The 16,492-nt window shown below is 42.3% G+C and overlaps 3 protein-coding genes across 3 annotated transcripts; 1 reads left to right on the forward strand and 2 right to left on the reverse strand.

Moving 5' to 3' along the window:
* Window positions 1-720: 720 nt before the first annotated feature.
* LOC127317770 (uncharacterized) lies at window positions 721-14,991 on the reverse strand. Its single transcript, XM_051348367.2, has 4 exons — window positions 14,860-14,991; window positions 4,592-4,829; window positions 3,220-3,314; window positions 721-909 (listed from the first exon to the last, which is right to left on the reverse strand). Exons 1-3 carry the CDS (start codon window positions 14,962-14,964, stop codon window positions 3,280-3,282), a joined length of 378 nt encoding a protein of 125 aa, XP_051204327.1. The 5' UTR covers window positions 14,965-14,991; the 3' UTR covers window positions 721-909; window positions 3,220-3,279.
* On the forward strand, window positions 4,857-5,402 carry LOC127317771 (ATP synthase subunit 9, mitochondrial). The gene has a single exon (XM_051348368.2). The coding sequence runs from the start codon at window positions 4,966-4,968 to the stop codon at window positions 5,188-5,190; it is 225 nt and encodes a 74-aa protein (XP_051204328.2). The 5' UTR covers window positions 4,857-4,965; the 3' UTR covers window positions 5,191-5,402.
* Window positions 14,992-15,000: 9 nt separating the features above from the next.
* On the reverse strand, window positions 15,001-16,215 carry LOC127316115 (uncharacterized). Its single transcript, XM_051346534.1, has 2 exons — window positions 15,186-16,215; window positions 15,001-15,044 (listed from the first exon to the last, which is right to left on the reverse strand). Exons 1-2 carry the CDS (start codon window positions 16,213-16,215, stop codon window positions 15,001-15,003), a joined length of 1,074 nt encoding a protein of 357 aa, XP_051202494.1.
* Window positions 16,216-16,492: the final 277 nt, after the last annotated feature.

Here is a 16,492-nt window from a genome sequence, read left to right on the forward strand (position 1 = left end):
CTGTTTGGGAAGCCAGAAAGAATCGAACCGGTAATTGTAGCCCCGTGTTGGGCCTGGTGATCAGCTGGGCCCGATGGGTAAATTATTTGAGATTTTGGGTTGTGGAGACTCAGAGATCGATCGAGGCATAAAACACCACCATCCTGCTAGCTGCCGACTCAGAAACCGATCGAGATCATTGCGGTTGCGGAGCGGGGCCGGCAACTCAGCAAGCACGCAGAGCAACCAAAACCAGGGACGCCGGCCGACGAGACATCAGCAAGCACGCAGAGCAACCAAAATTAGGGACGCCGGCCGACGAGACATCAGCAAGCACGCAGAGCAACCAAAACTAGGGACGCCGGCCGACGAGACAACCGCGCGACGGCAACTCTAAATCTCCGTCAACCAAATGTCTACAACAATATAATTTCAGTCGTGTATACACCAGGATAACGAAAAAGAAAAGGCGCTTCGTTTTGGTTAAAAAGATGCACATTTGATTTGATCTAAGTCTACCATGCAACATATCTAGAATTTTCAAAATAAATAAATCCAGATCAACTTCTTGGCATTCAATCAGGACAAGTGATGCCATACTTTTGAAGCCACAACTGAGGAACACACACAAACATACACGTTTAGGTGATACTTGGAGCAGAAACTCTCCTGGGCGAACAAGAGCTGCCGAGCAAACACATGTAGAAAAAGCTAAGGCAGGATGGAATCCGACTTAAATCATACTAGGATGATTAAACTGAAATTCCCCGGGTTACGTATTCAAAAGCATCTTGCTACATTACATGCTGATGTGAATGCAAGACTAAGGCACCACTAGTTTTTGCACATAGCATATAAAAAGCGCCGACCATGTTGATGTGATGCAACAAACTCAGTGACAGCTAACAACTGTAGCAGCCATTCCTTCACCTGGAGTGGAAAAAAAGGTGTTAATATGTTAGTAACCTAATACAAAAAATGATAAATCTTACAGTAGCAGCTATTATGAACAGCCGATGCGTAGAAACTCATAATCAGCTCAGCAACATAAAGTAGAGGTACTGTACTGGCTACATGTGAGAACAAAAAAGACCTCCAGCCTCCGAATTTTGTAGGTAATGGAGTTGAATGATGTGACTTGTGTTTGTAATAGGCTAATAGCAAAATGGTGAAGAAAAAGAACTATGTGGAATTCAGAGACTGCATCTGACGTGATACATGCCCTGAGGAAACTCTCTTGCATCTATTTTTCGAATGCAGCTTCAGTCAAAGCTTCTGGTGGGGGATTTAAATTGAATGGAATACTGACTATGATATCAATAAAATGATTTTGGATGCAAAGGAAAGATATTTATCTCCATTCCTCATGGAGGTTTCTATCATTGGTTGCTAGAGCATATTGGATCAAAGAAATGACTATATTTTCAATGATAAGACCCCAACAGTCAAACATATGCATTGCTAGATTTAAATCTTCTTCCACGTGACAATGTATAGAGCTAGGCCTAGCCTTAAGGAAGGGATGCAAGCATGGCTTGACACAATCTAAACTCTGACCCTATGGGTCTGCATCATGTAAATATTCTTTTATAAATGAAAAATGACATAGTAGGGGTTTTCTCCCTACTGTATTCGTGTCAAAAAAAAAAATGCATCGCTTTCAACTTATAGATTTCGAAACAGCTAAACGAAAAGGGGAACTAAGGGCACACAGAAAAAACGCTTGTGCGCCTGCCTCGTCTCCCGTGGGTGAAACAGGGGCGACTGCCTCCTCCCAGCCCCCGAACCCCTTCTGCCCCCCTCCGCCGCCGCCGACAAAGCCTGGGCGGTGCCGGCGGCAATGGCCTTCCATTTTCCGTGCGTGTGGAGAGCTGCATGGGGCAACGCCGGCCGGCGACTGCGCGATCTCAACGGCGAGCGAGGGACATGAGATGATCTGCTGCGCATCCGTGGCGCCAATGGCCAGCGGAGCTACAGGGAGGCAACCATAGCGTCAGGGCTACATGCCCAGATTTGGGCCCTCCAGGCCCGATCTGAGTTGGGCAGGCCTGGTCATTTTGGTTGGTCAGACATCAAGGCCTCAAAACGGTGGTTGTCTGCCAGCGGCATGGTAGTGGGCACCCGGCGGGGATGGTGCAAGCATGGACGGTGTGGACTTGCAGGTGGATGGCGACCACGACCATGACATTGCAGCGAGGCTTTAGGGCTAGTCGGGCCTACTGGGCCTGACATGCCCTAACTGCTTCGTCTGGTCGGCGACCACCTATGGCGGTGGAGGACGGTTCTCCTTCAATTGGCTGCGGCGCGGCCGGAGGCCAGATCTAGTCCTACAGGTCCAGATCTGGTTGTCAATGGTTGCGGAGTGCGACTGGTGGGTGGCACGGTGCCGCCTGCCCACACGCGAGTCTTTTGCAATGGGCTTACCTTACCAACCTATCGGTCTCGCTGTGACCGTGTTCTGGAGCTTGTGGATGCCACGGTGGCGGCCCCAGAAGGTGGACTGCACAAGTGTCTCTACAGCGAGCGACATGGCGATGGCCTTCTCTTTATCTGTTTGGATGGCGAGGAGCAAGCATCGGGGGATCCTGGAGTTGGTGGGTGCTTCGGCAAAAGCATCTCCCAACCCACGTTAGGGATGCTTGACAGTGGGCGGTCCGAGCGAGCTACCTGCGTGGGTGTGAAGGTTCTTCCGGGCCAAAGCTCAACGTTTCAACGCCAATGGAGGTGATGCCGGTGGGCTCCGTAAACCTCTTGGGGGCGTCGTTGCGCGTACCTTCTCCGCATTAGGGCTCCGAGTGAAAACCCTTGACCTTGGTCTCGGCGACTGCGGCGCATTGCATCGTTGCCCTCTTGGGGGCATCGTCATGGAGCTCCGATACCCCTAGTTCAAATTCGTCTTTGGTGGCAAGTTTTGGCTTTCCGTGCACCTTCTTCTTTTTTATCTTTGATCTGTTTTTCTTTGTAACAGGACCTTCTCGTCACTGTGTATCGGGGCTTTATTTATAAAGCGGGGCGAAAACCTGTTTCGGGGAACTATGGGCACACAACATTTGGATCATCCACATATCATTTATGATTAAAAAAGAACCATTTTAACTGTTTCTATGAGTTATTAGCATGTATGTATCCCTAAAGCAGAATGGATGGTAGTTTGAGGGCTACCCACATTGGCCGCTGGATATTTTGCAAAGAGAAGATCAAACAGTCCAAATCTCACAAGCTATATTCAGAAGATCTTACCTGTGAACCGTTTCAGCACATTAGCACATCAAACCAAACAGTCATCTTATGTATGAAGTATCATGCTCCATCGCATCCACCAGCAATGGCTATGCCTAGAAGCACAAGACAGACAATTAATAAAAGTTCAAAGAGGCGCAAAATGGATATGACAACGCAACCATGAGTCTCTTGCACATACAAATTGAAAAGTATAAGCAAAAAACTACTCACTTCTGTATTCGTGTTTTATAGATCACTATTGATGCAACAAAACCGCATATGGTGCTTCTTCAAAGGAATATTCTTAAAAGCAGTATACTGTATACATAGCTTCCTCATAATGAAGAATTTAGCTTACAAGAACGCAAAAATTATGTCAGGTAAATTCATTTCTCATCATGTCAAGAAGATAAATAAAAACATGTGAAAACTCATAAACACTGCCAACAAAAGTGGTCTTGGGTATTCAGATTAAATGTGTGGAGCCTGATTAGAAACACCAAATACAAAAGAAGGTGTGTTATGTATGTACAGATCACTTTGCAGCACAGTCTTAAACAGGTGACAGATGAAAACAATTATTTCAAAGGTACAGTTTCAACGGAAGTTCTTTCATGGAGTTAAGAAAAATAGCAAAAACTGAAAGTCGATAGACGAATATATAGCCAGCTGAGGTTCCGGGCTATCCCCTACGGATAGCCAATTTTCAGGTGGCTGCCAGGTGTTTAGTTGACTGGAGCAGAGGGATAGTCAGGGATAAGGGCAGCCATAATATTCTCTCTAAACTGCGGTTGAGTACATCTACCGAAATCCAGCGGATAGAGCCAACCACCATTCACCCAACACTTCACGAAGCAAAGTTAAAATACTATAATTCTAAACGACCATGAAAAAATCAGTAAAAGGCTGCATTAAATCCCCAACAACCAGGTCGAAAAAATGTTGATAAAACACAGCTCACGGACCTTTGTTTTGCTTCATCTGGAACAGAGCTATGAAGCTATCTTAATCTTTTCTATAGTAAAGCTCTCTAGTAACTTAATTCTAGCATTATCATCTAACATGCAAGGAACAGGAACATGTAAAGTAATATCTGTATCACTCTCAACAGGACCAGGTAAAGATTTGCAAAGAACTTAGCAGCATAGCTAAGCAGAGCATCACGATAGACATTTCTCCCGCAAGCGAAAAAATAAATAATCAAGCTAAAACTAAGCTAGCTTGGGAAGAACAATTGGCATGTCAAAGAGATAACGACACATTCCAACCACCGTAGAAAAATTGCACAACATGGCAGAGACTAACAAAACATAAGTATATTTTTTTAGAGTGGAATGTACCGAAGCATGAATTTAGTTGCATGATGATCTTACATGAAGAACCTGCTTACCAGGACCAAGGATGGTGATAATTTTCATGCGCCAACTGTCCATTTTAACCTCATTTGATGGCTTGTCCATCACCACTCTTTTCAAATTTGGTGCACCACTGATTACCAGTTTCCAGAAATCAAACTCATGATCTTCTCCTCTGATTTCCACTACTTCAAGATTGGGCAAGTAGATACTTTGGGTTCTCCAGTCCTTGGACTCCTCACAACGACAATTTTCTGGGCATGCTTCTTTCCCCTGAAACAATTGTAAGTTACTATAAGGTTAGGGTTTCTTATTCCACTAGCGGGGTGGAGAAGACGAATCAACCAAAAAATACAAGAAGATAGAATGGGAAGAAAAAGCGCGAAACAAAGTTCAGTATTTACTCGATATGTTAGAAGGAGCGAAATTAATAGGTGCCGGAGCTGCTACAATTGCTTTAGCCGGGGCTGCTATCGGTATTGGAAACGTGTTCAGTTCTTTGATTCATTCTGTGGCCCGAAATCCATCATTAGCAAAACAATTATTTGGTTATGCCATTTTGGGCTTTGCTCTTACAGAAGCTATTGCATTGTTTGCACTAATGATGGCCTTTTTAATCTTATTCGTTTTCTGATAGCAGAAAAAGTCAGAAAACGAAATATCTCTCTGTCTTGTTCCGCGGATTGGGCGTCCTATCCGAGGAATGAATGGTAGCCATCATGATCTTTTCTGTTTCTATATATATGGGGGTCCCCGCGGCATTTCCACGAATCAATTAATGTTCCGATTTGTTGATCGTAACTCTCGTGCTGAAGTGGGTGAGGAAATCAGTTCTTCATTGGAAGAGTTGGCTGGCCCGGCCCGCATATTAGGTAGGCTTTTTGTAGGGATTCGTTGCATAGAAAACAAAAAAAAAATTCCTACCGCAAGAACGAAAACCAAGCCAAGATGCAATCTAGAAGATGGTAGCAACGAGGGTATCACGAGACTAACCCTTGAAGATTTTCTAAAGCCTACGAGATTAGATCTCGTTGTGGATGTAGTCGATCACTTGCCGCTTGCAAAAACGCGTAGAAGATCTTGACGGTGCCACAGTCGGGCAGCACCTCCGTACTCGGTCACACGTACAGCTCGATGAAGACACCTCCTACTTGTTCCAGCAAGCGGGGAGATGTGGTAGATAGGATCTAGTCCAGCAGCACGATGGCGTGGTGGTGGTGGAGAGTTTGCGCGGACAGGGTTGGGTGGAAGAAACTAGGCAAAAGGTGGAGCAAACGGAGCAAACGACCGCGGAACAAAAATCTGATTTCTTGCGCCGTGTGTCCTCCTTTTTATAGGCACGTGAGGCGGTAACTTGTGTAATCCAAGCCGATCTGATCGGAGGAAAGCAAGGCAGGGGCCAAGGCAACGATCGACCGATCGGCCAATCGGCCAAGGCAGCGCTGCTGCGCTTTGCCAAGTTTGGCCTGCTCGTGTGAGTACTAGGCCTGCATTGGCCTTGGGCGTGCGTGGCCGGCAGGCCGGCCTAGCTGGCCGTGCCTTGCCTCTTTTTTTTTCTTTTCCTTTTTTTTTACCTCTTTTCTTTAATAGTCTGTCTATATGAGCTACTTAATTGGCCCATCAACAAAACTACTCATAGACTACTTTTAGTCTCATATTTATTTCTACTAAATAAATATATATTAATAATTAGTAATTCAATTAATTAATAAATTATTAATACTCTTCCCGGAACAATTCCGTAACTCTCCAAAACTATTTCTTTAATCCCGAAACTACCCCTAGCAACATCGCAACTTTAAGTGTGTCACCCTACGGTTCGAGAATGTGTAGACATGACCGAGACGCCTCTTCGATCAATAATCATCAGCGGGATCTGGAGATCCGTAATGACTCCTACATATTCAACGATGAACTAAGTGATCGATTGAACCATTTACATACGATACCGATTCCCTTTGTCTCGCAATATTTTATTTGTCCGAGGTTTGATCATCGGTATCTCTATACCTCGTTCAACCTCATCTCCGACAAGTACTCTTTACTCGTACCGTGGTATGTGGTCTCTTATGAACCATTCATATGCTTGCAAGCTAATTAGACGACATTCCACCGAGAGGGCCCAGAGTATATCTATCCGTCATCGGGATGGACAATATCCCACTCTTGATCCATATGCCTCAACTCATACTTTCCGAATACTTAATCACACCTTTATAACCACCCATTTACGCAGTGGTGTTTGATGTAATCAAAGTACCCTTCCGGCATAAGTGATTTACATGATCTCATGGTCGAAGGACTAGGTAACTATGCATCGGAAAGCTTATAGCAAATGAACTTAATGACGTGATCTTATGCTACGCTTATTTGGGTGTGTCCATTACATCATTCATAAAATGATATAACCTTGTTATTAATAACATCCAATATTCATGATTATGAAACTAATCATCCATTAATCAACAAGCTAGTTAAGAGGCATACTAGGGACTCTTTGTTGTTCACATAACACACATGTATCAATGTTTCGGTTAATACAATTATAGCATGGTATGTAAACATTATCATAAACACAAAGATGTATTATAATAACCTTTTTATTATTGCCTCTTGGGCATATCTCCAACAGTCTCCCACTTGCACTAGAGTCAATAATCTAGTTTACATTTGTAAAGATATAACACCTTGGCCTTTCGGTGCTTTATCATGTTTTGCTCACGGGAGAGGTTTTAGTCAATGGATCTGACACTCTCAGAAACGTATGTATTTTGCAATTCATTTGCGTCTCAACGCATCACTCATTTCCAAATGAGTCGGCATTAAATATGTTTGGTCTTCTGGTGGAACCTTAATTCCGCGGTCTGAAATATGTCACTAATATTGTCACACACAATATAGCTTCAAAGTTCTGACACTATCGGAACTACACCAAATTCTCAAAGAACTTCTTGACTTAACATCCTCAGTCATTGTCAAAACAATGACATACTCTGCCTTCGTTTGTAGAATCCGTCACAATATTTAGAACTCATCTAAATCTAGCATAGACAACTTCTAGCTCATTGTGCTACCTTTTAAACAACACTTAGTCCAATTTGAGATTTGAATTTTTTTTTTATATGTGACAAAACCTATATCGGTGCAACATCTTACAGCGATTTGTTTGTCATTTCTTCATACAAAATTATATTTATATATCCTTGGTTCTTCTTAAGTACTCAAGAATATTCTTACTGTTTTTCAATGATCATCACATGAATCATTCTGGTACATGCTCATAACACTTTTAAGAGCACGGGACATCTGATTGTGTACATATTATTCATGATCTATAATCACTCATGTGTTTTTACTCATTGAGTGTAAGATACACTCAAGTTTTGTTAAACCTTCACATGACAAGAACATTTTCTTAATATTTCTATATTGAACTACTTCAATATCCATTCTATGTACTTTGACTTAAACTTATTATGTGTTTCAATTTATCTTCATAGATCTTGACACTAAATTTGTTTCAGTCCATATCTTTTCATTGAAGTTAATTTCTCAATGAAACATGTTTAATCAAGTATATAATCACATCATTTATAACCAACTATATGTCATCTACATAAAGTATTATAAATATGTCTCAGCACTCCCACTTAATTTCTTGCAAATGCAAGCCTCTTCATCATTTCTAATGAAATCAAAAACTCTTTGACTATTTCATCTGGTGAAGATTCCAACTCAGTGATACTCACTTCATCCAATTGAAGTTCGTATACCTATCTAGTATTCTACGGACTAGCAAAACAATTGGTTGTATCTTGTATACACCTTTAATACACACTTCTGTTAAGTAGTGTATTTTGCCATCCTACTAGCATATCTCATAAAAGAAATATGTAGTGATTACTAGAATAATCCACATAGACTATAAGCATTGCTACGGAAGATCTAATCTTATCGTAGTCAACTCTTTGAACTTTGTCGTAAACAACTTTTCGACAAGTTGAGCTTCTTCAAGGATATTTCATCCAAGTCCATCAATTTCATAGATCCATTTACTTTCAAAAAGTATTTATCTATCTTGGATTTTATGGCGTATAGCCATTTTAACGGAGTTAGGGCCCATCATAACTTCTTTGTTTGTAGTTGGTTTATCATTGTTCAAAATCAATCCTTTGTCCACAAATCATTTATTTGATCACAAAGTAAACCATACCTACAAGGTTCAATATGTACTTCGATCTCCATGGCTAAAACACTTTGTAGTCATGGGAGCCATGATCGTCGTGGACGCTTCCGAAACCAATTCCGATGCTGCGCTACTCTGATCATTATGCTCAGGTTCATAAACCTTATCAAATTATATTGTCCTCCCACTCAAATACTTCACTAGAAACAATTTCTCGGAAATAAGAAACATTGACAAACACTTTTGTCTTTGTCTCGTGGGAAGAATTCCCAATTAAATCTCTGGGATAACCAACAAAGACATTCATCCGATTTTGGTTGTAAACTCTTAGACCAAAATTTAAAGAAAAGACTATTAGGGTTTATACCCATACCATAACTTGTATGGTGTCATTTCAACGGATCATGATGATGCTCTATTCAGTGTAAAAGTGGTAGTCTCTAAAGCATAATCCACAAAAATATAATGGCATTAATATTTTATCTTATCATCGACCCAACAAGGTTTGGATACATCTCTCGGATACTTCATCATCACTATGATACTCCAAGAAACGTGAGTTGTAGAACAATTTCATAACTCTCTTAGATGTTCGCTAAAACTAGTAATTCAAATATTTCCACTATGATCCAATCATAGATATTTGACTTTTCTATTACGATGATTTCCACTTCATGCTGAAATTTATTTGAATCTATTCAAATGTTTCAAACTTCTTCCTTATCGAATATATCCACATATATATACTCAATTCATTGTTTGAAGTTTTCATGAAGTAGAAGAATCTCCCGCACACAACTATGTCCAGTGAACCACATACATCATCATGCATGTTTTTACTAAGTTAGTTGTCCGTTCAACTCTTGGCCTATGAACGGTGTTTTAGTCATTACTTTTAGAAAAGATTTTGCAAGCGCCAAACGATTCAAAAATCAAATGACTCCAAAAATCCATTTGCATGGAGTTCCTTCATGCGTTCCTTTCTAACATGACCTAAATGGCGGTTCCACAAATAAGTGGAATTCAAATCATTTGCCTTATGCCATTTTAGCGTCAGTGTTATGTATGTGTGTTTCACCATTAAGATTTATAATAACGTATCCATCGTACATGGAGTAATGTCATAATTTGAACAACTCATTATTTTCATTTGACCAGAGCAAAATAACAATTATTAAGTTCTTTATTATAAATTCTAAGGGCTAGATAGAATGCTAACGACGAACATAATAACACTTTATTTTGTTCCAGACGTGCATTCCTATCATATTCCTTGTCAGTCACTTGGCCATTGTATTCTTGTATTGCGTTGTTTTGTATGACACTTCATACCAACCAATATAGTACTAATACCCAAGAATTTCATAGTGTGACTTAACTAGGAATACAACCATAACATGTATATCATTTATATACACCTGAGCTAGACTTTCTAGTCTTTTCTTTTCTTTTTGCCAAAATATCTTTTGCAGTTTCTCTTTTAGCTTTCCTCATTATTCAGAAAAACACTTTAACATTATTAACTTCTAGGTTTGTTGGTCAAATACCAATAACCTTGAGGTTCTTACTTTAAGTTGATCATCATATGACAAGTGTTTCAGATTTCACTATTAGTAACTTTGTAATATGATGAACAATTTCACTCATAATTTTATCCATCATATCATGACGACTTTCCGAGACCATGTCTGTACATGCTAGGCTCGTAAAGTTTTAACCTTGGTATTCGCATGTGCAAATCTGGCTTGCACCCGTTGTATGCACACGTAGAATCTATCACACCCGATCATCACGTGATGCTTCGAAACGACGAGTCTTAGCAATGGTGCATACTAAAGACGATCACTTCATAGATATGCGAATATTGTTAGTGCCCCAATATTTGGAGGATTGGGACGCCTTGCGTCTTCAACCTTCGTACATTCCCATAAAACTTATGAGTTTATGTAGTCTCACCAAATTATATTCTATCATCTTGCAATAAGGTCTTAGATATCACATATATCTCATACCTTGATTATTTCTGAAAACTAAATTTCCAGCTCCTTACTTTTCAAACATATTTGAACTTTCAATTTTCACGGAGACAAGATAACTTTAGGTACTAATTGAAACCATAGTTCTTTGAATCAACAATGTGAGGTTTACTAAAAGTTTGCAATAGAACTTAATCAATTCTTGATTCTTTAACAATACGGTACCAATCCGTAAAGTTTCTTGTCAAATTTTAACAGTATTTCTATCTCAATAACAAGACTAGCGCATGGTAGAAAGCGGATGCCAATACTACAAAAATTAATTCAAAATACTACTCAGACTATGTTTATGATAATTAGTTCATGTTTTAATCTAATTACTAATGAACTCCCACTTAATACAACATCCCTCATAGTTGTTAAGTGGTACATGATCCAAATCCACTACACCAAAACCGATCATCACGTGAGATGATGTAGCTTCAATGGTGAACATCAACATGTTGATCATATCATCCATATGACTCGTGTTCAACCTTTCGGTTTCCGTTGTCCCGAGGCCATGTCTGTACATGCTAGGCTCGTCAAGCAAACCCAAGTATTCCGCGTGTGCAACATGGCTTACACCCGTTGTATATGAACGTTGAATCTATCACATCCGATCATCACGAGATGCTTTGAAACGACGAACTTTGGCAACGGTGCATATGAGGGGAGAACACTTTATTATCTTGATATTAATGTGAGGGATCATCTTATAATGCTACCGCCGCGTTCTAAGCAAAATAAGATGCATAAAGGATTAACATCACATGCAATTCATATGTGATATGATATGGCCCTTTTGTCTTTGCGCCTTCGATCTTCATCTCCAAAGCACGGACATGATCTCCATCATCAACGGGCACGATCACCATCATCGTCGGCGTAGCGTCAAGGTCCATGGCGCCGTCTTCATGGTTGTTCACCTCATGTAGCAACTATTACAACTACTTTGAAATACTACTCAACATGAAATTTAAAGACAACCATAAGGCTCCTGCCGGTTGCCACAATACAATAATGATCATCTCATACATATTCATCATCACATCATGGCCATATCACATCACCAAACCCTGCAAAAACAAGTTAGACGTCTCTAATTTGGTTTGCATATTTTACGTGGTTTAGGGTTTTCGAGAGAGATCTAATCTATCTACGAACATGAACCACAACGGTGATACTAGTGTTGTCAATAGAAGAGTAAATTGAATCTTCACTATGGTGGGAGAGATAGACACCCACAAAGCCACTTATGCAATACAAGTTGCATGTCGAACGTGGAGCAAGTCTCATGAACGCGGTCATGTAAAGTTAGCCCGAGCCGCTTCATCCCACCATGCCACAAAGATGCAAAGTACTCGAACTAAAGACAACATAAGCATCAACGCCCACAAAACCATTGTGTTCTACTCGTGCAACCATCTATGCATAGACACGGCTCTGATACCACTGTAGGGATTCGTTGTATAGAAAACAAAAAAAAATTCCTACCGCAAGAACGAAAACCAAGCCAAGATGCAATCTAGAAGATGGTAGCAACGAGGGTATCACGAGACTAACCCTTGAAGATTTTCTAAAGCCTACGAGATTAGATCTCGTTGTGGATGTAGTCGATCACTTGCCGCTTGCAAAAGCGCGTAGAAGATCTTGACGGTGCCACAGTCGGGCAGCACCTCCGTACTCGGTCACACGTACAGCTCGATGAAGACACCTCCTCCTTGTTCCAGCAAGCGGGGAGATGTGGTAGATAGGATCTAGTCCAGTAGCACGACGGCGTGGTGGTGGTGGAGAGTTTGCGCGGACAGGGCTTCGCCTGTACGCGTTGGGTGGAAGAAACTAGGCAAAAGGTGGAGCAAACGGAGCAAACGACGGCGGAACAAAAATCTGATTTCTTGCGTCGTGTGTCCTCCTTTTTATAGGCACGTGAGGCGGTAACTTGTGTAATCCAAGCCGATCTGATCGGAGGAAAGCAAGGCAGGGGCCAAGGCAACGATCGACCGATCGGCCAATCGGCCAAGGCAGCGCTGCTGTGCTTTGCCAAGTTTGGCCTGCTCGTGTGAGTACTAGGCCTGCATTGGCCTTGGGCGTGCGTGGCCGGCAGGCCGGCCTAGCTGGCCGTGCCTTGCCTCTTTTTTTTCTTTTCCTTTTCTTTTACCTCTTTTCTTTAATAGTCTGTCTATATGAGCTACTTAATTGGCCCATCAACAAAACTACTCATAGACTACTTTTAGTCTCATATTTATTTCTAATATATATTAATAATTAGTAATTCAATTAATTAATAAATTATTAATACTCTTCCCGGAACAATTCCGTAACTCTCCAAAACTATTTCTTTAATCCCGAAACTACCCCTAGCAACATCGCAACTTTAAGTGTGTCACCCTACGGTTCGAGAATGTGTAGACATGACCGAGACGCCTCTCCGATCAATAATCATCAGCGGGATCTGGAGATCCGTAATGACTCCTACATATTCAACGATGAACTAAGTGATCGATTGAACCATTTACATACGATACCGATTCCCTTTGTCTCGCAATATTTTACTTGTCCGAGGTTTGATCATCGGTATCTCTATACCTCGTTCAACCTCATCTCCGACAAGTACTCTTTACTCGTACCGTGGTATGTGGTCTCTTATGAACCATTCATATGCTTGCAAGCTAATTAGACGACATTCCACCGAGAGGGCCCAGAGTATATCTATCCGTCATCGGGATGGACAATATCCCACTCTTGATCCATATGCCTCAACTCATACTTTCCGAATACTTAATCCCACCTTTATAACCACCCATTTACGCAGTGGTGTTTGATGTAATCAAAGTACCCTTCCGGCATAAGTGATTTACATGATCTCATTGTCGAAGGACTAGGTAACTATGCATCGGAAAGCTTATAGCAAATGAACTTAATGACGTGATCTTATGCTACGCTTATTTGGGTGTGTCCATTACATCATTCATAAAATGATATAACCTTGTTATTATTAACATCCAATATTCATGATTATGAAACTAATCATCCATTAATCAACAAGCTAGTTAAGAGGCATACTAGGGACTCTTTGTTGTTCACATAACACACATCTATCAATGTTTCGGTTAATACAATTATAGCATGGTATGTAAACATTATCATAAACACAAAGATGTATTATAATAACCTTTTTATTATTGCCTCTTGGGCATATTTCCAACACTTTTCTCGCCAACTGAACTGCGAAACCAAGGGACGCTTGGAAAGAAGGGAACGCACGGCTCTTATCTGGTTCGAATCCAGTTCGTCCCCGCCACAAAGACTACACCAAACTACACTAACTATGAGTTTATGAAAGCGCAGAAAAAACGATAACTATATATGATAATATGAAAGCAAGAACTACTAATTGTAAAAATGACAATCGAAAGCCCCCCCCGGTAGAAAACCAGCTATCGTTTCATATATGCGCTAGGAGATAGTATCCTATCCCCCTCAATCTCAGGAGTAGCTTTCTCTATGCCCGACTTACGAGCTCTTTGCTTATTATTTCTCGGGTGGGATGAAGGTCGAAATGTCTAGTTTGAATTGCTTATGCTTATATAGTTTGAATCGCCTAGCTTCATACCATGGTCATGGGACCTTTGGTCTAGAATATACCTACAACTTTTTTGTTAATACATCAAAACTACCTTATAAAAGCAAATGACCATAACCCAGGATGAAAGCATCCCACGGTCCTAATTTGGCATGTGTTTAGCGTCATGATCCGTCCCTTGACAGCTAGACTGCTCCCACCCCACGGTCCTTTCCCACCACATTCCCCTCACATATTCCTCCAGCCCATTCAAACTTGATAATCCGACACTGATTTTATCATTGTTTAGATTGGTTTTAGAATCACAAAGTGTTGGACAAACGTTATTATACAGGTTCTTCTATACTTTGGTCTACAAGAAAATAATTATAATTCACACTATATTCATTACCATTTTGTGGAGTGTACTGTTTGATCCAAATTTTTAAAAAAGTTTTTGATGTAATATGAAAAATGTACTACTAGGACATGCGAGGGAATTCTTCCTAAGCTACAGCGCTTACTAGTAAGACTTACTTCTGATGTCACTAGGACAATCTTAAGACTTTTTATAAGAGTAAAAATTCCATCCAGCTGAAGGATGCGCAACGCAAATGCTCCGTAAACATGGCCTGATGTCATGATGCGTAGCTCCAGTATGGAGAAACCGATAAGGCCTTAAATCTGAGCTCTTGTGCTGCCCCTGAAAACATATATGAGCTCTACAAAAAAATCATCAGAATATCATCATAAAATAGATCTAATTAGTTTATTAATAAGCAAATCAGGTAACTGAGAGAAGAGAAAACATAGTACATGAGTTTCCGCTGATAGGGACAGGACATGGATGTGAGGAAGCTGACCCTGTCCGTTGGTCTCCACCGGCTTTAATCCCACATGCAAGAGGCCCCAACGACCAAGCCCGGCAGCGACTGTGAAGTAAGCACACTTCCAGGAGACCTTCTCCAGCAGTGGCGCCGAAACGGAGACCAACAAATTGTTATAATAGCCGCCGGCGGCGAAGGACATGGTCAATTGCTTGAGTAGAGGGGCCTCAATGTTGACGTTATCTAAAAGGGGCGGCTTATTTCTCAAAAACGGGATCTTGGTCTCCACGCTGAGCTCCTGCAGCGACTTGGATCTGACGATGATGATTTTGAGGCCATCATTGGTGACCGTGCTGACTCTGAGAACGAGCAGCCGTGGGGAGCGGCGGACCCAGTTGCTTATGGTGGCGCGGCATCCGGAGAGGACGAGCCTCTGAAGCGAGGGGAAGCATTTGGGTGACGACTCGGCGAACGCAAGGTCCAGCCCTTGCAGCTCGATGGATGTGGCGCGGTGGAAGCAGGGCACGTTCACTTGGATGCCGCCAGGGTAGGGGTCTCCTCCCACGGCAAAGCGGAGATCGGACGGAGCGAGCTTCGCGGCGGCGCCGAGCAGCGAGCGAACACCCTTTTCGAAATGAGAACGCTGCTCGGTTGTCAAGATGGGCCGGTTATGGTACGGGGAAGGGACACAGATATCGAGGTGAGGCACGGCAATGGCCGGTGGCTGAACCGGCGGATTGAGGTTTGCCGCGGCGGCGGCGGTCGGCGGCGGCAGGGCGTGGGCGACTCGGCGATGGATCGAGGAGAGCACACTTTGTGGGCGGGCATCGTGGTAGGTGAGATCTGTGAGGTGGATCAAGAGGGCGCGCCAGCGGGTGGAGAGGGTGGTGTTGATCCATGCGGCGCGAGCGCAGCCGCGGGCGGGGCAGAGGCCACGAGTACAGGGGACGAGGTGGAGGATCCGTAGAAGCAGATCATCCGGCAGGGTGCTTATAAGGTCGACCTCTCTGCCTAGAACTAGCTTACGACGAGCACGGCCACGGCCACGGGCTCCTTCCCCTTCCATGGAATGGAAATCCAGATGAACACAAGATGGCGGCGCGGAGTTGGAGAAATCGGCGCTGGGTGATGTTCGGCGCAGAGCGCTCGGCGATGCAGATGCAGTTCGAAATCAGAAGAAATGTAGCCTCGTCGGAATGGAAGGCGCTCGGCCGCATGACGCCTCGGCTAATTGGTTGATAGGCCTGTTCTGGGCTCCCGGACGGGCCAAAAGTTTACTTGTAGCCTTTGTTTGGTGGCTCATATGGAATTTGGCTGCACTTTTTTTTTTGCAACTATCGTCC

This window comes from Lolium perenne, chromosome 7 (genome assembly GCF_019359855.2).
Source record: "Lolium perenne isolate Kyuss_39 chromosome 7, Kyuss_2.0, whole genome shotgun sequence".
NCBI lineage: Eukaryota > Viridiplantae > Streptophyta > Magnoliopsida > Poales > Poaceae > Lolium > Lolium perenne.